Consider the following 22,736-nt stretch of genomic DNA (forward strand, 5'->3'; position numbering starts at 1 on the left):
TATGAACCGGGGGCTCAGCTTGCGACAGGGCAGCTTGAGTTTCAGGTCCTTGGTGGACAGCCACACCAGGTCTCCAGGACGGTAGCGGGGGGAATCCAGCCGCCATGCGTCAGCGTGTCGGCGGGTGTTGCGGAGGGCTCGACGCAGCTGGGTGTGCGCTGACTCCCAGACATGACTGCTCTCCCGGAACCAGTAGTGACAGATGGCACGCTGCTGGGCTCGTCCGACCAAGGTAACAGGGGCGGCTGAAAACCCAGCATGCACTGGAACGGGGTGAGCCCCGTGGAGTCCTGACGTAGCGAGTTCTGGGCGTATTCGGCCCAGGGCAGGAACCTACACCAGTCCTCCTGATCCTGGCCGCAATAGGTTCTCAGGTAGCGGCTCAACTCCTAGATCTTCCGCTCCGCCAGGCCGTTGGACTGTGGGTGGTATCCTGACGAGAGGTTCACTGAGACACCCAGGAGTCGAAAAAAAGCCCTACAGACCCGAGACGCGAACTGTGGGCCCCGGTCCGACACGACCTCCTCCGGGAGACCGAAGTTCCGGAAGACGTGATGGAACAAAGCCTCTGCAGTCTCCAGTGCGGTGGGGAGGCCCTTCATGGGGATAAATTGACAGGCCTTAGAAAAGCGATCTACTACCACCAGAATGCAGGTGTGGCCCTCTGACCTGGGTAGATCCGACACGAAGTCAATCCCCAGGTGCGACCAGGAACGCTGAGGGACGGGGAGCGGCATCAGCTTCCCCACTGGCAGGTGGCGTGGGACCTTGGACATTGCGCAGGTTGGACATTCCTCCACGAGGCGCTTTACTTCTCGGGTCATGCCGGGCCACCAGTACTTAGTCTGGAGGATCTGGATGGTCCGCTTCTCCCCTGGATGGCCGGTGCCCGGTCCCTCGTGGACAGACCTAAAGAGACGGTGCCGGCAAGAGGCAGGAACGAAGGTGCGCCCTGCTGGGCACCCGGCCGGAACAGCCTCTCGGCGGGCCGTGGAGGCAATCTCCTGGTCGACCTCCCAGACAATCGGCCCCAGGATGAGTGCGGGAGGGAGGATGGGTTCAGGTTCACCTGGTTCGTCCGGTCCGTACATCCGGGAGAGGGCGTCGGCCTTGCCATTCAGTGTCCCGGCTCGATAGGTGATCTGGAAACGGAACCGTGTGAAGAACAACGCCCAGCGTGCCTGTCGGGGGTTTAGCCTCCGAGCCTCCCGCAGGTATTGGAGGTTCTTGTGGTCTGTGACCACCGTGAATGGGTGCTCGGCTCCCTCAAGCCAGTGTCTCCATTCCTCTAGGGCCAGCTTGATGCCCAGGAGCTCGCGGTTCCCGATATCGTAGTTCTGCTCGGTGGTGGAGAGCTTGTGCGAAAAGAAAGCGCACGGGTGGAGCTGGGGGGGAGATCCTGATCGTTGTGAAAGGGTGGCCCCTACCCCGGTCGAGGAGGCATCCACTTCGACCACGAAAGGCCTCCGGGGATCGGGGTGACGCAGGACCGGGGCGCAACAAAAACGGCGGCGCAGCTCCTCGAAGGCCTCCTGAGCCTCGTGGTTCCACCTCAGGGAGCGGGCCTTTCCCCTGAGGAGCAAGGTGAGTGGGGCAGTGATCCTGCTGTAGCCCTGGATAAACCGGCGATAAAAGTTGGCGAACCCCAGAAAGCGTTGGAGCTCCCTGATCGACTCCGGGACCGGCCACTCCTTCACCGCCCGTACTTTTCTACTCTCCATCTGGATGCCCTCCGCACTGATGATGTAGCCCAAGAAGTGGATGGTATGGCGGTGAAACTCGCACTTCGAGAGGTTCAAGTAGAGACGCTGTAAACGAAGTACCTTCAGCACTGCTCGCACGTGTCGCCGGTGTTCCTCCAGATCCCGGGAATAGATCAGTATATCGTCGATGTAGACCATGACGAATCTCTGGAGGAAAGGTCGGAGTACCTCGTTCATGAACCCCTGGAAGACGGCGGGAGAGATGGAGAGGCCGTACGGCATGACCCGGTACTCATAGTCCCCCGAGGGGGTGATGAAGGCCGTTTTTTCACTCATCCCCTTTCCTGATGCGCACCAGGTTGTAGGCTCTCCGGAGGTCAAGCTTGGAGAACACCCGCGCCTCCCTCAGGTCCTCCAGAGCTGCGGGCACGAGTGGGAGGGGGTAGGGAAGAGGTGCGATCTGCGAGTTTAGCTGACGGTAGTCAATGCAGGGACGCAGACCTCCATCCTTCTTTCCCACGAAGAAGAAGCTCGACGCAGCAGGGGAGGAAGAGTGCGTGATGAACCCCTGACGAAGCGCCCGTTGCACGTACTCCTCCATGGCTTGGCGCTCAGGAATAGACAAGGGATACACACGACCCTTGGGTAGCTTTGCCCCGGGCAGCAGGTCGATACAGCAGTCCCAAGGTCGGAGAGGTGGGAGACGGGTGGCGGCCTGCGCGCTGAACACATCTCCAAACGACCTATACTCCCTCGGGATCTCCACAGGGGTCGTGGTTGTGGCCTCCTCCACCCGAGTGGCTCCGATCACGGCTCCGGGGGTTTGCGTGGGGAGATGTGAGAGGCAGTGTGCCTTACAGTGGGGACTCCACTCCAGGATGTCACAGGGATCCCAAGCGCATCTAGGCCGGTGTTTCTGAAGCCAGGGCCTCCCCAGGATCACACCGACCGTGGATTTCTCCAGGACCAGGAACCGGATCACCTCTCGATGGAATAGCCCCACTTGTAACGTTATCTCCGGCGTGCAGTACTTCACCCACCCCTCACCCAGCGGCCGTCCCTGGATGGTTTGGATAGCTAGATCCTGGGAGCCCCGCTCTCGGCGGAGGCGTAGTCGGTCGAGGCAGGCCTGGGAGATGAAGTTCCCCGCCGAGCCGGAATCGACTAGGGCATGCACAGAGATGGAGAGAGTGGGGGTTATGAGCGACACATCGAGCTTAGATAGAGGGGAGATGTCAGTTGGCAACTCGACCGTACTCACCGCGGCACGAGCAGGGCATGTGGGGCACTGTGAGATGGAATGCCCCTGGGTTCCACAGCACCGGCACCCGCCGGCAGCGAGACGGCGGTTCCTCTCCCTTCTAGACAGCCTTTGCGATCCCAGCTGCATCGGCTCGCCTTCCAGGGCAGCTGATGGGCCTGTGGAGTGCTCAATGGGTGAGGAGTGGGATTGTCCACCGCTAGGCGCTGGGAGAGCCCGATCGATTTTTGGATGAAACTCTCCAACCCTACTGAATCCTCATGAATAGCCATCGCCTGCCGTATCTCTGTATTTAACCCCATCCGATACACACCCAGCAGCGCTGACTCGTTCCAGCCACTAGATGCCGCCAGGGTGCGAAAACGGAGGCTGTAATCGGTGATGCTTTCGTTCCCCTGACGTAACCTGAGCAGCTGGTCGGCTGTGGTAAGAGTCCCGGAGGCGGCGCAGAAAACTTCCAGGAAATGTTCGGTAAACCGGGCATATGAGTGCGTCACCGGGCCGGCCACTTCCCACAGGGATTGTGCCCAAGCCAGCGCTCTCCCGGAGAGGAGGGAGATGAAAAACGCCACTTTCGACCGCTCCGTGGGAAAACGCTGTGGTTGCATCTCGATGTAGAGATTTACCTGTAGCAGGAAGCCGCGGCATTCAGATGCCTTTCCGGAAATCGCGGCCGGAAGCGCCATGGGACTGTTGGTGAGCGCGGGGGGGTTTTGCTGAGCCGCCGCGGATGGAAAGGCGGCTTGGAGCGCGGCAATGAAATCCTGTATCGCCGTGGGCTCGGCGAATGTCTGATCTTCCATCGCGAGGTAAGCGCGGGGCAGATATTTCGTCTTTTCCTTCCTTTCTTTCGGTCCGTTATTCTGTCAGGCGTAAGTGAGCGAGGCGGAAGCCGAGGCACAGCAAACAGTCTTTAATGCACAAAACTTAGAAAAGCCAGAGCCAGGAACACATACACAGAGTCCAAACATGAACAATAACGGACAATGGAGTGGGGTGAGTGAGACATTTAAGTAGTCGTGAGGGTGATGAGGAACAGGTGTGTGGAATCAGTATGACGGCAAGGCGCTCCGAGCGGGCGGGGCGCGCACGGGAGAAGAAGCAGGGTGATCCCTGACATTAACCTGTCATTCCACTGATTGGCTGATAGTTCCAGTGAAGGACGGTGTAGTCAAACTTCATTGATGCCCTAAACTACACACTGTAGATGTAGTTTCGTTCTTGTTTTTAATAAAAATGTGATTGACATCCCACAAAATTATTTTGGTATGTAGGGATTCTGACTTTTAGGGTTATGTTAACATATGATTAAGAATAGAAGAGATAATATATGCATAGCCTGTGAGAAATACAAACACGTCTTTTTAGGCATAACTTCAAGAACAAAAACAACATTTGCCTAGTACAGGCCTTTTTATCAATTTGATTCAGTATAACTGTGTTTTTTATTCAGCTTTTCTCTTTCTTTCTCTCTCACCTCAGCAGATAATGGCAAACATGGTGCTGAAAAGCCAACACAAAGCCCAAGATGGCAAGTGGAATCTCTCAGATTACACCCTGATCATCACGATCAGTTCAGTATCAGACATAAACCAGCTCCAGCTCAGCATCTAGTGTGAGGCTAATGTGTGGCCCCAACAGTATGAACAATCTGGAGCTTCTGCAAGAGCATAACTCAATTTGAGTGAGAGATGGAGCGGCTTTTGGAATAAGAGCTTGAAGCACAGGAAAAAGTGTATGCTGTACTGTATATGGTATTAGACCATCTCAGGTTGTTTGGTGTTGCTATGGAAACACTTGCCCTGTACCATGAAATTGTGTTGTATTCTGCCTACCATGCTTTTTGTTTTGATATGGCTGTGTGAATAAAACTCCCCCTCATTTATGGGCTTCATGCAAAGTAGAAATCAGCCCAGCGGATGCTAATTAAAGATGACTATAATGATCAACAGTTTTGGCTTCAGTTTTTAATCTCTTTATAAATACATTTAACAGCCTGCTGCCCATCTGATACAGTGATATTAAAGAAAAATAGAAAATTTGGTCAAAATGTACATAATTTACGTAAATCCACCTAGTTTATATTTCGTTTTTATTTTAAACCAATGCAAATTAGTGTTACTAGAAAAGGCCTTCAATAAATGTTTACTGATTATATGTATTGAGTTATTGTGGTTCTCTTTTTGAACATGTTATTTATTAAGTTTTCGTCTGTCCTCAGCCTCCCTCAGGCAGTTTCAAGCAACTCCTCAGTGAACAATGGCCAGGTGGAGCTCTTTTGCATTCAGACATGGCTTTGATCTCGGCAGTAACTTCCACGATCTTCGACCTCTGGGCACAGGCGCATCTGGCCTGGTGTTGTCTGCCGTTGATAGACGAAGCGGGCAGCGAGTGGCAGTTAAGAAGCTGGCACTGCATGACGCCATGAGCATTAAACATGCATTGCGTGAAGTAAAAATCACATGCTGACTTCAGCATGAGAACATAGTTAAGTGTGTTTGAAGCAATGGGCCCCTGTGGCCAGCCTTTACCCCACAACCTCACTCAAGTCACAGAGATCTATATTGTGCAAGAGCTTATGGAAACAGATCTGGCCCAGATATTGGAGCAGGACCCGTTGCCAGGAGCCCATGCCACTTTGCTTTTTTACCAGCTTCTGCGAGGCCTCAAGTTCATCCACTCAGCCAATGTGCTGCACCGTGACCTGAAGCCAGCCAACATCTTCATCAACACTGAGCAGATGCTGCTGAAGATAGGAGACTTTGGATTGGCACGCATTGTTGACCCACACTACTCACACAAGGTAGAGAACAAAGCAATATTTATTAGATTTTAGAATTTAGTGCAGATTTAAGAGCATGGAATAGTGTGTAAATGATTTTCAGCACAGTGTTTAATGGATGTAGTAGTTTTCCAAAATATGTTCACTGTATGATCTAAATGACAACACCTCCATTGTGCACATTTTTCTTTTATTATAGGACATGAAACATTTGAACAACACTATCATCAGTTCAGTTTTTATAAGCAAAATACCAATAGCTTTGCAATATTTTGTGTTATTGACACAGCATTTCCCACTGTAGTCATAGAAAATCATGGTGTTACCAGACGGTTACACCTGGGACTGCACATTATGCATAAACACTGGTTTGGCCTCCTGAGTGGTGTAAGCTGACATCATAAATTTGAATCATTCACAGAAATTGTCAGCGAATTTCCTACTGAACACATGAGCTAAGGGTGCATGGGTGGAGCTAAGGGGTGACCATAGTGGCTACACAAAGCAGATGGGTTATAGTTTAATTTGAATTTTGTTGAACAAAATGATTGTGATAGCAGGCATTGTTCCAACACAATCTTGACCAGAATAAAATGCATACCGAAGAGGAATGGATGCATAATATTGTTTAAAGACTATTAACACTGAAAGCATTACAGTTGGTTAGAAACTGTATTGAAATATAAATTTTTGTAATTTGCACATGATGTTAGAAATAAGTATTTGCACACAGCGATTCTCATTGTTACACTTTCTCTGTGTCCGATCTAGACACCTAACAGTCTGTCTTTTGAAATAAATTTGTTTTAGAATGCCCAGATATCCGCTTTATATTTATGCTTTTAGGATTTACAGAAGGTGAAGCTAGACCTTCCATCGGAAACAATTTTTTTTTTTGTCGACATTCATTTCATGTCTTGCTACTTGCTATTCTCAAATTCAATCAGCATAAATGTGTTCAGTTAAAACTAATTTTCACACGTTTTGTTGAAACAGATTTCCACTCTGCACCCACTACAACCATCCCTTTATCTTTTCAAGATAAATTAACTTAATACGATGAAGAGAACTATGTGTTCAACTACATGCTCCTTCAAGGACAATACTGTAGAAATTAAACTTATTATATTTTAGATTTTTGATATATTTTAGAGTAGTTAATGTGTAAGTGTAACATACAGCCATTATTGTCAAAATAGCTGCCAAAAAAAGTAAGTACACCCTAAGTGATAACAGCTCTTTGTCTTATAACCATGCGAAGCCACATGTCCTATTCATCATGTTCGTGGTTTTGTCTGCTTGACAGAACCATACAAATCTGTTTATCTTGTATTGGAGCAGTTAAAATGTGGTGCTCCGAGGATTTGAGAATTAGAATTACTGCTCTCCACAAAGATAGTGTCAGGCGAGAACGGAGGCAGAAGCCGAAGTGAAAGCAAACAGTGTTTAATAACACAAACAGGCAGTGCCAACACAAAATACCTGCGTGAGCAGGGAATATCCAGAAAATCAGAGTCCGAGTCAAACGGCACGTAGCAGGGTTGAGCAGCCGCGAAGACACCGGCACACACGCGGACGGGCATGAACATGCAATAACGGACAGCGAGTGTGTGTGAGTGAGCGGTTTATATGGAAGCCGGGAGTGATTGCGTGATGCACTTCAGCTGTGCATGATGTGCGCTGCGAGCTTGGGAGCACGCAGCGGCAATGACAGTCTCTGACGGAGGTGTGGCAGGTGGATTCCTGACACCACCCCCCCCAAAGGGGCGGCACCGGACGCCCCCAACCCACCCAAAGCCAGGAGGGCCGGGGCACTCAGAGGAGGGCCTTCCTGATCGTCCAGGGCCCGAAGGGACCCGGCTGGAACCGCTCTGGAGCCGGGGAAAGCCGGGAAGGACCCGAGGCGGAGGGACCACCCCTGAGGAGAGCCGGAAGGGAAACCTGGACACAGCAGGACCCAGGACCGGAACACATCCCAACGCTGCGGCCAGTGACAGAGCGAAACCCCTGGCGTCGACCGGAGACGGAGAGATGTCACCTACGGGGGCCAGGAGCGGTGTACCTTCCAGCACCGCGGCCCGAAGCGGAGCGAAACCCCCGGCGTCGACTGAAGACGGAGAGACGTCTCCTACGGGGACCAGGAGCTGCACGAGGCACTCAGAGGAGGCTGGAGGCAGAGCAACGCCCTCAGTGGAAGCCGGAGGCGGAGTAATGCCTTCGGCAGAGACCGGATGGAGGAGGACGTCCACCACGGAGACCTGGGGCAGACCGACGACATCCAGGAAGGCCATAAACGGAGCCCTGTCAGTACAGGGGCAGACTGACGCCCTTGGTGAAGACCGGCGGCTGAGCGGCCTCCTCTGCGGCGGTCTGATACTGAGCGGCAGTCTCCCTGGAGACCGGGAGAGGCAGGACGTCCCTGGCGGTAACCTGGGGCTGAGCGACGACATCCAGGAAGGCCTGGAACGGAGCCTTGTCCACCATGGAGACCTGGACGACGACCTCGGCGAGGACCGGAGGCTGAGCAACGACCACCCTGATGTCCGGAAACGGAGCTCCAATCTTGTCGAAGGCCGGAGGCTGAGCGATGACCTTCATGAAGCCCTTGAGCAGAGAAACGCCCTCTGCGGGGGCTGCAGGCGGATCGACGATCCCCACGGAGACCTGGAGCAGAGTGACGCCCTCGGCGGCGACAGGAGGCGGAGAGACGCCAGCTACGGAGTACAGGGGCAGACTGACGCCCTTGGCGAAGACCGGCGGCTGAGCGGCCTCCTCTGCGGCGGTCTGATACTGAGCGGCAGTCTCCCTGGAAACCGGGAGAGGCAGGACGTCCCTGGCGGTAACCTGGGGCTGAGCGACGACCACCCCAGTGACCTGGACCGGATCGCCGTTGCCCAGGAAGGTCTGGACAGGAACCTCCTCACCCACAGGGACCAGCTGGAAGACCCTCTGGATAGGGACCGGAAATGGAGCGACGCCCCTGACTGGGCACAGGGGCTGAGTGATGACCTCGGCAGGGTTCATCGGCATGACTTTAACCTCCGGGGAGTTCAGGAGCGACCCGTCCTTGTCCAGGGGGCTTGGAGATAAGACGTCACCGTAATAGGGGTCCCGAGGCGAGCCGTCACCGAGGTAGGAGCTCATGGAAGAGAAGTCGTCGTGGGAGGAGCTCGGGAGCAAGACGTCGCCATGGGAGGAGCTCGGGAATGGGACGTCGCCGTGGGAGGAGCTCGGGGGCGAGATGTCGCCGTGGGAGGAGCTCTGTGACGTGACCTGGTTCTCTGAGTGCTCCTGGTGCGAGCCGTCACCTTCTGGGAGACTGTAGGGCGAGCCGTCGCCGGTGGAGGAAGCCAGGGGCAGCGGTTCGACCTCCCTTTCGCAGTCCCGGAGCTGAGGTGAGTGCTCTGAGGTTTCTTTAGGTGAAGAGGAGATCTGAGAGGTAGCATCGCCTTTAGGGAGACTGTGGGGCGAGCTGTCACCTTCGGTGGAGCCCAGAGGCATCAGGACGACTTCCCCTTTGCTGTCTCGAAGGCGAGCTGTGTACTCCGTGATCCCATTGGAAGAAGAGGTGTTCTTCTTGGGATACTGGAGCGTAAACGAATGCTTCTGGAGATCCTGGAATGGAGCTTGACTTTCTCGGGAGTTCTGGGACGAAACCGAGCTCTCGGGGACTCTCTGGAGCGGAACCGGGCTCTCGGGGACTCTCTGGAGCGGAACCGGGCTCTCGAGGACTCTCTGGAGCGGGAACCGGGCTCTCGGGGTCGCTCAGGGACAGAGAGGAGCACACTGGGTCGCTCAGGGACAGAGAGGAGCACACTGGGTCGCTCAGGGACAGAAAGGAGCTCACTGGGTCGCGCAGGGACAGAGAGGAGCTCCCTGGCGGAGCCTGGAACTGGGCGTGGCTCTCTGGCGGTGCCTGGAACTGGGCGTGGCTCTCTGGCGGTGCCTGAAACAGGGCGTAGCTCTCTGGCGGTGCCTGGAACTGGGCGTAGCTCTCTGGCGGGTCCTGTTGTGGCACCGAGCTTACGGGGTCGCTCAGAGGCGGAGAGTTGCTCCCTGGCGAAACCTCGAGCTGGGCTGAGCTCTCTGGCGAAACCTCGAGCTGGGCGGAGCCCTCTGGCGAAACCTCGAGCTGGGCGAAGCCCTCTGGAGAACCCTCGAGCTGGGCGAAGCCCTCTGGGGAAACCTCGAGCTGGGCGGAGCCCTCTGGGGAAACCCGGAGCTGGGCGGAGCTCTGTGGAAGGACCCGGAGCTGGGCGGAGCTCGGTGGAAGGACCCGGAGCTGGGCGGAGCTCGGTGGAGGAACCCAGAGCTGGGGGGAGCTCTGTGGAAGAACCCGGAGCTGGGCGGAGCTCTGTGGAGGGTCCTGGGGCGGAGCAGAGCTTTCCGGGAGGTCCTGGGGCGGAGCCGAGCTTTCCGAGCTGATCTGGTGCGAAGTGGAGCTCTCTGGAAGGACCTGGGGCAGTGCCGTGTTCTCTCGGAGGTTCTGAAGCAGAGTGGAGAGCTCCTGGAGGTCCTGGAGCGGAACAGAGCCGTTTTGGATGGCCTGGAGCACGGCGGAGATCCTCTGGAGAACCTGAGGTGGACCGGAGCTTTCCTGGAGGTCTCGAAGCAGGGCGGAGATCTCTATGAGACTCAGGTGCGGAACCGTGCTCTTGGAGGTGGAGGTGAGGAGATGGAGATCAGCCGTGACTATCCCGAGCTCCCTGGTGAGAAGCTGGAGGAACCGGGTGCATGAGCTGAAATCACCTCCATTCGCATCCCATAACTCTAAGGCGAGAGAGAGGGTTTCCCCCGACAACAGAGAAATGATGAACGCGACCTCTCCGTTGGGAAACTGGATGGATTCGACTCCATGTAGTCATTCACGCACCGTAAAAACATGCCCCATTCAGCTCTGTTGGCGGAGAAGAGAGCCGGGAGTCCCGTGACGTCGTCGAGGGGGCGTGGCGCTTCTGAGCACGACCGAGAGGCGGCCGCGCGCCTCCGGGTTTTCCTGGAGGCGGGGCTTGGCCTCTGCTGAATCGCGGCCGCACCCGACCGCCGATGTGCGATTCGCGCCGGGAAGACGGCGTCAGTCCGATCATGTCTTTTCCTTTTTTTCTTTTTTTTTTTTTTTTTCTTTTCTTTTTTTTTGTGTCCCTCTCATTTTATTTCTTTTCGCGGTCCGTTATTCTGTCAGGCGAGAATGGAGGCAGAAGCCGAAGTGAAAGCAAACAGTGTTTAATAACACAAACAGGCAGTGCCAACACAAAATACCTGCGTGAGCAGGGAATATCCAGAAAATCAGAGTCCGAGTCAAACCGCACGTAGCGGGGTTGAGCAGCCGCGAACACACCGGCACACACACGGACGGGCATGAACATGCAATAACGGACAGCGAGTGTGTGTGAGTGAGCGGTTTATATGGAAGCCGTGAGTGATTGCGTGATGCGCTTCAGCTGTGCATGATTTGTGCTGCGAGCTTGGGAGCACGCAGCGGCAATGACAGTCTCTGACGGAGGTGTGGCAGGTGGATTCCTGACAGATAGATATAAGAAAATCGGTAACACCCTGAAACTGAGTTACAGTAAAGTGGCCAGAGTCATACAGAGGTTTTCAAAGATGTGTTCCAATCGGAACAGGCCTCGCAAGGGTTCATCAAAGAAGTTGAGTCCTTGTGCTGTGCTTAGGTGCAAAGCTGCTTCAAAAACAGATGCATGAGTGCTGCAGCATTGCTTTAGAGGGTGCAGAAGCGGAAGGTCTGCTTGTCAGCGCTCAGACCGTACACCACACACTGCAAGTCGGTTTGCATGGCCGTGGTCCCAAATGGAAGTCTCTTTTGAAGCTGGCTTACAAGAAAGCCTGCGAACAGTTTGCTGAAGAAACCCTGCATGAGTGCTTCTGGTACTGGGGAGCTGTGGTTCATTTAGGGAAACATGGATTCCATCATGTACTGTGACATTCTAAAGCAGAACATCAGGCCCTCCTTTCAGAAACTGGGCCGAATGGCAGTTTTTCAAAAAATAAAATTACCCCAAACACACTGTCAAGATGACAACTGCCTTGCTGAAGGTGAAGGCGATGGAGTGGCCAAGTATGTCTCCAGACCTGAACCCTATTGAGCACCTGTGGTGGATCTTCAATAGAAATGATCTGGAAATAGAAAGGTAGACAAAGAGACGTGGTGGTGGAATGAGGAAGTGCAGGAGAGCATAAGGAGAAAGAGGTTGGCAAAACAGAAGTGGGATTGACAGAGTGATGAGAAAAGTAGGCAGGAGTACAAGGTGATGCAGCAGCAGGGAAAGAGGGATGTGGCGAAAGCCAAGGAAAAGACATATGAGGAGCTGTATGAGAGGTTAGACACTAAGGAAGGAGAAAAGGATTTGTACCAATTGGCCAGGCAGAGGGACCGAGCTGGGAAGGATGTGCCGCAAGTTAGAGCAATAAAGGATGGACATGGAAATGTGTTGACTAGTGAGGAGAGTGTGTTGAGAAGGTGGAGGGAGTATTTTAAGCAGCTGATGAATGAGGAAAATCAGAGAGAGAGAAGGTTGGATGATGTGGAGTTGGTGAAGCAGGAAGTGGATAGGATTAGTAAGGAGGAAGTGAGAGCAGCAATTAAGAGGATGAAGAGTGGAAAGTCAGTTGGACCAGATGACATACCGGTAGAAGCATGGAGATGTTTAGGAGAGATGGCAGTGGAGTTTTTAACCAGATTGTTTAACAAGATTCTGGAAGGTGAGAAGATGCCTGAGGAATGGAGAAGGAGTGTGCTGGTACCGATCTTCAAGCATAAGGGAGATGTGCAGACCTGCAGTAACTACAGGGGAATTAAGTTGATCGGTCACACAATGAAGTGATGGGAAAGAGTAGTGGAAGCCAGGCTGAGAGAAGAGGTGATCATCTGTAAGCAACAGTATGGTTTCATGCTGAGGAAGAGCACCACAGATGCATTATTTGCTTTGAGAATGTTGATGGAGAAGTATAGAGAAGGACAGAAGGAATTGCATTGTGTATTTGTAGATTTTGAGAAAGCGTATGACAGAGTGCTAAGAGAGGAGTTGTGGTTTTGTATGAGGAAGTCAGGTGTGTCAGAGAAGTATGTGAGGGTGGTGCAGGACATGTATGAGGACAGTGTGACAGCTGTGAAGTGTGCAGTAGGAACGACAGACTGGTTTAAGGTGTAAGTTGGACTGCATCAAGGATCGGCCCTGAGTCCTTTCTTATTTGCAGTGGTGATGGACAGGTTGGACAGCATCTCAACTTGCATTTAGACGGATGTTCTGTAACCACTAGTTCAATGGTAAAAGACCTGGGAGTTATTTTAGACAGCAACTTGTCTTTCAAATATCATATCAACCGAGTTACAAAAACAGCCTTCTTTCACCTTAGAAATATTTCTAAGTTAAGAAACATGTTGTCTATATCCGATGCAGAGAAGCTCGTCCATGCGTTTATGACCTCCAGAATAGACTACTGTAATGCATTACTAGGTGGATGTCCTGCGTCATTAATAAACAAGCTTCAGATAGTCCAGAATGCAGCAGCCAGAGTTCTCAAAAGGTCAAGAATATATGATCACATAACCCCAATCCTATCGTCCCTACACTGGCTTCCTGTTAAGTTTCGAATAGACTTCAAACTATTACTTCTCACTTATAAAGCACTAAATGGTTTGGCTCCTATGTATCTATCCAGTCTTTTAACACGCTACAGTCCGCCACGCTCCCTGAGATCTCAAAACTCTGGGCTTCTAGTAGTTCCTAGAATAGCAAAGTTCACTAAAGGTGGTAGAGCATTTTCACATTAAGCTCCTAAACTCTGGAATAGTCTTCCTGACAGTGTTCAGGGCTCAGACACACTCACCCAGTTTAAGTGTAGATTAAAAACATATCTTTTTAGCAAAGCCTACACATAACACACATCACATATCATAACTTTGTGCTCCAGAACATCTGATCACATGCACATTATCAACTTGTGCTGTTAATATCATGAACAGCAGCTACGCTAATTCCTCTCCACTGCTTCTCTTTCTCTCCCCATCCCGAGACACCTTGAGGTTTGGCCAGCTCCAGTCACCTCCCACCTCGTGATGATTACGGACCTTTAAAGAAGTAGATGCCGAACTCGCAAACATCCCGAACTATCTAGAGACGTACCAGTGCCATTTGGATCCCGCTACATGTGTGGAGTTTGACATTGGACCTCCTGGAGTGTTTAAAGGCTCTGGCATGGAGAAGCTGATGCTGGATCTGTGATGATCACAAATGCTGAGATTATAAAACTAGGAGCTACTAACCATATAGACTGTATAAGACTGCAGAAAGAACATCACTTATAATCTTATACTCCAGTAATCATGTTATTTCTCACTCTCCAGTGTTCTGTATTGTTGAAAGATTTATGATCAAACTCTTGATGTCACCCAAATGAGGATGGGTTCCCCTTTTGAGTCCGGTTCCTCTCAAGGTTTCTTCCTCATAACATCTAAGGGAGTTTTTCCTTGCCACAGTCGCCAGCGGCTTGCTCATCAGGGACAAATTCAGGGTTTCTTCCTCATAGTCCTCCTATCAGGGAGTTTTTCAATGTCTGTTTTTTACTGTAAGGCAGCCTTACTCAACCTCGCTCCTGTATGCAGTGATGACTGTAGTGTCGTCTGCAAACTTCAGGAGATAGACAGAGGTGCCTGTAGAGGTGCAGTCATTGGTGTTTCAGGAGAAGAGCGGAGAGGACAGAACACATCCCTGCTAATCGTATGGCTGTTTGACATGAATTTTCCCAGTCTCACTAACTGTTGACTTACTGTCAGAAAGCTGGTGATCCACTGACAAATAGTGCTAGGAAGAGAGAGCAGGCCTAGTTTGTTCTGGACCACTGTGATGATCAACTGAAATCCACAAACAATAAATTTGCATAAGTCCCTGATTTGTTCAGATGTTGCAGTATGAAGTGCAGTCCCATCTTTACTGCATCAACCACATACCTGTTCCCTAGCTAAGCAAGCTGCAGGGGGTCCAGCAAGGGTCTAGCGATGTCCGTAAGCCAACACCAGTCTCTAAAAATGACTTTATGACCACAGATGTTAGTGCAAAGTGTCTGTAGTCCAGTGATTCTTGGTTTCTTTGGGATGGGGATGATGGTGGGGCATTTAAAGCAGGCAGGCACTCCACACAGTTCCAGTGATCTGTTAAAGATCTGTAAAAAGATGGAAGCCAGCTAGCCTGCACAGGTTTTTAGACAGGCTGATTAAAAATTTTTGTGAAACTGATCTGAAGTACAGGAAAAGGAGCGAGGCTGGAGGTGTTGATGGTTGAGTGGTGAGGTATTCAGAATGGGTGTAAAGTGTAAAACCCAGAGTTTCAAATCTAAATTAAAACCCCTTCCCCCTCGCGCCACATATACATATACATATACCACAAACATGAAAGTGTATTATTTGTGTTCTGATGAAAAAAGCAAAACATCTCTTTGTTGTCTTTTTATACGCCGTTCTGAAGCTTCCTTACATTTTGTAGCATTTTTTTTTTGTTGTAGAATTTTTTTTTGTAGCATTTGCAGCTCCCAGCACCCATACCGTTATCGCTTGATTAGACGAAAAAAACGTGCGGCTGGCTTCACCGTGTATTTTCAAACTGCAGCTGGCTTGACAGCAGTCGAATATTCATCAGCAGTATTGGGCAACGTTACTTTTAAAAGTAATGCATTACAATATTGAGTTACTCCCCAAAAAAGTAACTAATTACGTTACTTAGTTACATTTTATGGAAAGTAATGCGTTATATTACTTTTGCGTGACTTTTGCGTTACTTGTATCTCTTTCACGCCTTACAGGTGTAACAGGTGTAATATAGATAATTGCCATTAAGAAATAAGTTATATTAGGGCAAAAGACATGTCTTAAACATTTAAAATGTTTAATAACTTATTAGAGAACAATAGGATGATCGACTAACTTTTGACCACAAGGCTGAACACTTTCCAGTCGCACTTCTGTACACTGCTTTTAAGTTCACAGCAAATGAGCTGTGAATTTGCTCTCTCTCTCTCTCTCTCTCTCTCTCTCTCTCTCTCTCTCTCTCTGTCTCTCTCTCTCTCTCTCTCTCTCTCTCTCTCTCTCTCTCTCTCTGTCTCTCTCTCTCTCTCTGCTGCGATGGCATCGTACATGTGTCTCCCACGGAAAACTTTTATTCTGAGCAGTGGTGGAAAGTCGGCAAAAGTTTTCTCTATTTCTGTCTCCATTTACATATATGCAACATTGCATAATGTTACATATATTCAACATTACACACACACACACACACACACACACACACACATCTGTAATGCTGTGCTTTGCATGCAGGTTTTTTTTTTTTTTTGAAGTGCTATTTTTTGCAGTTGACAAGAGCTTTTCACCAACACATAATCTACACTTAACCATTATTCCTTTCTCCTTTTCCTCGACTATTTCAAAATAATAAGAATACATTCATCACAGTAATGTAATCCCTCATCCCCGCTTCTGACCAGCTTCTGTTCCCGCTGCTCGCACGTATGAGTGCGCGATTCTACGTGACTACGTTCATTTTAATTCAGTATTTATTTTTTAATGCTAAATAATTGAACTGAAAAGTAACTCGCATTACTTTTTAAAAAAAGTAACTCAGATATTAGGGTGTAAATTTATAAAGTAACGCGCTACTTTACTCGTTACTCCAGAAAAGAATTATTATAACTTGTAACGCGTTACCCCCAACACTGTTCATCAGTTCATCCCTTTCAAGAGTGACTACTTGAAACACTAAAGACAGGGCAACGTAACAAAAACAATAAAGCAACTGGAGAGCTCCACACCGAGGCATTGATCTAATATATATAAAAAAAAATATTAGCTAAGCTGTATAAAAGAATTTGGTTTAAAGCAATGATTCCACGACTCCACGACCCTATGGGCCATTGATTTGAATTCCAAAAATGCGGTTGTGTCCCCACCTACCGTTTAGTTTAAGAATTGCAAGTGGAAACGCACCGAATGCTGAGCGTCTGTGAGCGCATAAGCGGCATTTTAATATTTAGTAACTTAGTACTGTACGTATATTAAGAGGGTGTAACGGCTGTTTTGCTTCAGACAGCTTATCCCATCGTTAAGATACGCTTAACCGGAAAGCTCGCGTTTATTTTATAATTGACCTACAGACATGGCCTTCGAGGTCAAAGCATCTAAGAGCATTCTTTTTGTTATTATTTTCTTATTTTTGGTGAGTATACCGTCTCTATTCTCGTTTTACCCACTAGCAAATGAAACTATAGTCAATGTTGAAAGTCATCCCAGTATATTATATATCTGTGGGCAAAACTAGGAGTAGAATAAAATTATTATTCCAAAAATAATAATATTTTTAGAATAATATTTTTAGAATCAGCAAAATAATACATTATATTAAGATAATAAATACTCTTAAACATATATTAGTTTGCTGATTCAGTTTCTGTAAATAAACATAATAAACCTAAGCAAGAAAGTTTAAAGTATCTATCTACCACATTATTGATAGCCCCCACAGTATTGGTAAAGTGTATTCGGCGTGTTTTCTGTTTGTTCGGATAATAACACGTCAATTTCAGTGTCATATTTTCCTCTAATTTATGCGTGATCTTCTTCACGTGTAAAATTTCAATGCCGCATTGTAAAAATCAATAGATTTTTTAAGAGGCGTACATAGATAAAGTGGGAAGGATTTAGGCACTTTTGTGTGCCTCAGTATGACCCTCGAGCCAGTAAAAAAATCCTATTAAAGCCTATATGAGAGATGTGATTCATACAAAGTGAGTATTAGTTCTCATGGACAGCTTCTTTCAGTCATAACTGATCATTGTCTTTCTCTAATCTGTGGCTGAAAGTGTAACTTTCTACAGCAGTCAAGTTTTCTGGTCACAAATCCAAGAAACATCATTTGGTGATGGAATAGTTGTTCTTGAATACACGTTACACCCTTACACATGATGAGCAAGATGAAAGTTAACAAGGACTACTTCCAAACTTCTTCTTTCTGTTTTTTTAGGCCTTTTGGGGCTTTACACTGAGAGACACAAGACCAGATTTTAATTTCAAATTAGTGCAGCAAAGTAACTTTCAGTTCTGTGACCGAGATCTGGGCTCTTGTTGTGTCACATGCTTTTTTGGATAAACCATCAGACCCACATGTTTAAGTCAAAACAACAACTATTGCGTTGTAAAGCTTAATCTCTCATTTACCCGATATAGGCACATATTCGGAACTGTATGTCTCTTTGTGCGTCATGTATTTATTTAGCAATATTCACAATGTTCTGTGCGTGTTTGTCATGCAGTCGGGTCACGCTGTTGTTTTTCAGTAGTTGCTCACGAGTTCTTTTTTTAATGTGATTTCTCTGTCTCCAGGTGACAGGAGCGATGTTCACGTATGTTGGCTCTTATTTTATAACCAGCTATAAGAATTTTGACGATTACAGGGCTGACGATTTTGGCCTTGTCCCTGCAATCATCATTCTTGCCGAGGCCGGAGTCATGTTCTTAATCAGCATAATTTCCTGCTGTGCAACTCTGAAGGACTTTAAAATTGGCCTAGGCTTTGTGAGTACGGAATTTCCTGAACACAATCCCGAAAATATTGAAATAAATTTCGCTTTGAGTTTCAGTTTTAAAAATAAAAAGGAGATGCGAATTATTTTAACTCTTTCTTTCTTCATGCACATTTTGTTTGCATGCAGTTCCTACTGATCATCTTGCTGGTCTTTGCTGCGGACGTCACTGCCTTAGTGTTTGGCCACGTGTACAAACCATCAGTAAGTTTTCTGGTTTGGTGAATGCTGCGTTATAATTACTGTATTATTTTGGTGTCCGCTTTCATGAATGTACTTTGGTATTTTGTGAGCTTAATCTTATGATCTTTTATCTTAAATTCATTGTTAAATTTGGTAGAGCCTTCTGATCTATGGACACAATATTTCTTAAATGATTTTTAAATAACTGTGAATGATCTTTTTACTGACAGATAAGTGATAACTTGTACAAACGAGAGACTCATCGTTTTGATAGGTACAATGGCTATAGTCCAGAAACCAAAGAAGTGGATTACTTGCAGACTAAGGTAAATAATTATTATAATTAGGTGTAATACATTATTAAAAACCTGAAGGCTGTACTTTTTTATTTTTTAATAATGGCACATATCTATTTGCTCTCTCTTTTTCCAGCTGCAATGTTGTGGGTTAGAAGGCTACACCGACTGGCTAACGTTTCAATTTTCCATTTTTAACCATATTTTGCCTAAATCATGCTGCAAAGCAAACACACCGTGCAGTGGAAAATTGGAACAGCCACATCTGCTGAATACTGGCGTAAGCGAAAAAAATCTAAACGGCATTATTTTACGTCAAACAATTCTGATCTCTACAATTACTGTATTTTTATCATTTTGCGGACAAATGATGTTCTTCAAAATCAAACCCTGCAATGTAGTCTTTGTATTTTTTAGGGATGTGTAGATAAATTGCAGCAGCTGCTGGAGGGTGTGCTGGATTTTGCCCTGCATGTCGTCTTGACATTTGCCATCATTAAGGTATGTTAGGCCTATAATTTGTACAGCAATTACCTGCTTTCAAAAAGAATAATGTGGACATTTTTGCACTGGTAACGATTTCTTTCTTTTCTTCAGTTCATAGGCATTTTAATCATTTCTTATATCCTCTGGCGAAGAACCGGAAATGACAACCAATCACTTTATGTGTAAAAGGTTCCATAAAGCTTCTTCATTATCAATAATGAAGATAGTCAGACATTTTTCATAATCTCATCAGTGACAATACTAACATTTCACACATTTGTTTTTTATGGCTAAGTATTTTAAGTTTTGTTGTGGTCTTTGCATAGAAAAGCAAAAATCACTGTTGTATTAAGAAATGAAGGAAGCAAATAATTTATGCTTACTTGTTTCCTTTTGTGGTAAGGACTAAAGTGCAGATAAATTTATCAGAAATGCACACTTGCATGTACATATTTATAATTAAGTTCAACAATAAAATGAAAAAATAAAAAAACTTTTGCCTGACCTGACTTCTTACAACATTTTAAACACTGAATTGATCGTGATTCGAAGTTTAAGTGTATTCCATTTTTTGTCTCTAGATGTTGTTTATGTAAATGTCAAAGGTTTTGATGCTTTATTTTTTGCTATTAAACGTCTAAGGAATTAGAGATCACATATTAAATGCTGACTTGCTGAGTATTTATTGTATTGATGATTAAATAAATGTCAAATCATTGTTTGTGTTAATTTCAAACTTAAAAGCAGCACTTTTTAGTTTAACTTCTGTAAAAAAAACTTCTGTGTAACTTAAGGTTATAATTTCAGGTATTATCATAGAGTTTTTCTTTTTTTTTTTTTTTTTTTTTTTTTGTTCTTTCAAGACTGTTTTAGATCATATCTACATTAATGCAAAAATGACACAATTTATTATTTTGTGTAACCATATGATCCAGTATTCATTTGCTAAAAAAATATTTAACCAAAAAAAATTTTTTACAATCATGTGTACAATGTATATGTAACTTTAGTGTAACCCTTTCATACTATGTGAAATTTTGGATTTTTATTTGTTGATGTACTGCAACCAGAAGATGGCAGGATTTGTTTTTACATATGCAGCTAAAAGATGTGACGTATTAAAAATGTTAGATATATACAGTGTCTTTCAAACGTATTGGAACAACAAACATGAAACCTGTGACAATAGATCAGATTTTAGGTTTAGCTTTCTGATATATTCATCTAGATAGATGTATGAGATGTGTTGAATATTTTTGGTTGCATTTGCCATGCTTGCAGTAACTTCATCAAGATGGCACTAGCATTTCTGTCGAATTTTAATATGGCCTTCTGATTCTTGCTATTCATCTTCTGTTTGGTCTTTTTTTATTTTTGTACATCTTCAATCCTGATGCTAAGCTTTGAGTTTCATTATCATCAACTGTTTTTCCTGTTTCATGTCTAGTTGAGCACAAGTGTTTTTTCACAACATTTCAATTAGTTCTGGCTATGCCCTGATCAGTTTCTGTTTCCTTCTCAGCTTCAAAATGGCTTGCTTTTCTTTCAAACAGCTCTATGCTCTTTATGTTTGTTTATCAAACCAAAATTGCCAAATTCTCAAACCAAATTGACAAATTGTTTATATCAATGGAACTGAGGTACAGCGGGTCTCCAGCTTGAAGTTCTTGGGAGTTCACTTCTCTGAGGATCTGTCCTGGTACCAGAACATTTCAGCTCTGTTTAGGAAGACACAACAATGTTCCCAGGGATTTTAATGGGTTTCTGCTGCTGCATCATCGAGAGCATCCCGAGGAAACTCCATCACTGTTTTCCACTGTGTGTGAAAGTAAATCCCTGCAAAGAGTGGTCAAAAATCGCCCAACGCATCGCTGGCACCCAACTACCTGCCATTGAGCACCTTCACCACAGCAGATGTCTTTGCAAAGCTCACAACATCATCAGGGACTCTTCAGATTCCAGTCACAAGCTGTTTACCCTCCTTTCATCAAGAAGGAGATACAGAACCATACACACCAGAACCAGCAGGTTCAGGGAAAGCTTTTTTTCCATCCACCATCACACTACTGAACTCTACATTGCACTGTCAGATCACTGTATATAACTTATGTACAATTATACATACAATGTAAATATTACATATTGCATTTTTTATACTCCTCATTCTTTACACATATTGTGCCTTACACACATCTGCTCTATTTTATTTATGTGTATCTATATATACACCTTACTGTACATTCTGCCTAATATTTATATATATATATATATATATATATATATATATATATATATATATATATATATATATATATATATATATATATATATATATATTAGTGGAATTGTTTATTCATGTAATTCGAAATTCATACATTTTTTATGCCATAACCTTATAGTTGTTGTTCCTTTACAAGTGTCTGCACATTTATCACTGTTACTGCCTTAGAACCATTAACTTGTACCACACATGATGTCCACACATCTCTTTACTGATATAGCCTTTATATTTATTTACTGTACATATGTTTACATATATACATATATATTACATGCTGTACATATGCTACACGTTTATTTGCACTTGTCTATTTGCACAATTGCTACTATTTGCACTCCTGGTAGATGCCAAAGTGCATTTACCACCTGTCTGTCTGTCTGTCCGTCCGTCCGTCCGTCCATATATAGTTATACACAGCAGAAAATGAAAATGATGAGGATGCCTGACAGCTGCTCAATAGGGTTCAAGTCTGGAGGCATACTTGGCCACTACATCACATTCGGCTTCTTCAGCAAGGCAGTTGTCATCTTGGCAGTGTGTTTGGGGTCATTTTTTTTTTAAACTGCCAATCGGCCTAGTTTCTGAAGGGAGGGCCTCATTTTCTGCTTTACAATGTCACAGTACATGTTGGAATCTACGTTTCCCTTAATGAACCACAGCTCCCCAGTAGGTCGTCAAGTCAAGTCAAGTTTATTTCTGTAGCGCTTTTCCCAACAGACATTGTCTCAAAGCAGCTTTACAGAAATCAACAGTTAATACCAGTACCAGCAGCACTCATGCAGCCCCAGACCACGATGCTACCACCACCATGCTTGACTGTAGGCAAGACAATTTTCTTGGTACTTTTTACCATGGCGTCGCCACACGGGCTGGATGCCATTTGAGCCAAGCAAGTTTATCTTAGTCTAATCAGACCACAGGACATGGTTCCAGTAATTCATGCTCTTGGTCAGGTTGTCTCGAGCAAAATGTTTGCAGGCTTGTAAGCCAGCTTCAGAAGAGACTTCCTTCTGGGATGACGGCCATGCAAACCGACTTGTTGCAGTGTGCCGCATTTAGATGGTGTGTGAAACCATGTAAAAGATTCTCTGTACAGTTGTGTCCCAGTCACAGGGAAGCTTGAAAAGTCTTTCTATTGCAAGTGACTCCAACAGAGAGC

General features: G+C 46.6%; 1 protein-coding gene across 1 annotated transcript in view; it reads left to right on the forward strand.

Moving 5' to 3' along the window:
- The window catches only part of LOC310720849 (tetraspanin-36-like), a 33,583-nt gene extending 12,147 nt beyond the window's left edge, over positions 1-21,436 (forward strand). Inside the window, exons 2-9 of the mRNA XM_083531973.1 lie at positions 4,447-4,495; positions 5,186-5,767; positions 18,132-18,323; positions 18,461-18,535; positions 18,745-18,840; positions 18,947-19,090; positions 19,228-19,311; positions 19,408-21,436. Of these exons, the coding sequence (XP_083388099.1) occupies positions 5,471-5,767; positions 18,132-18,323; positions 18,461-18,535; positions 18,745-18,840; positions 18,947-19,090; positions 19,228-19,311; positions 19,408-19,482 (963 nt within the window). The 5' untranslated portion in view covers positions 4,447-4,495; positions 5,186-5,470 and the 3' untranslated portion in view covers positions 19,483-21,436. The remainder of the gene's footprint in view (positions 1-4,446; positions 4,496-5,185; positions 5,768-18,131; positions 18,324-18,460; positions 18,536-18,744; positions 18,841-18,946; positions 19,091-19,227; positions 19,312-19,407) is intronic.
- The last annotated feature ends 1,300 nt before the right edge of the window (positions 21,437-22,736 follow it).

Source organism: Silurus aristotelis, assembly GCF_946808225.1.
Source record: "Silurus aristotelis genome assembly, chromosome: 26".
Classification (NCBI taxonomy): Eukaryota; Metazoa; Chordata; class Actinopteri; order Siluriformes; family Siluridae; genus Silurus; species Silurus aristotelis.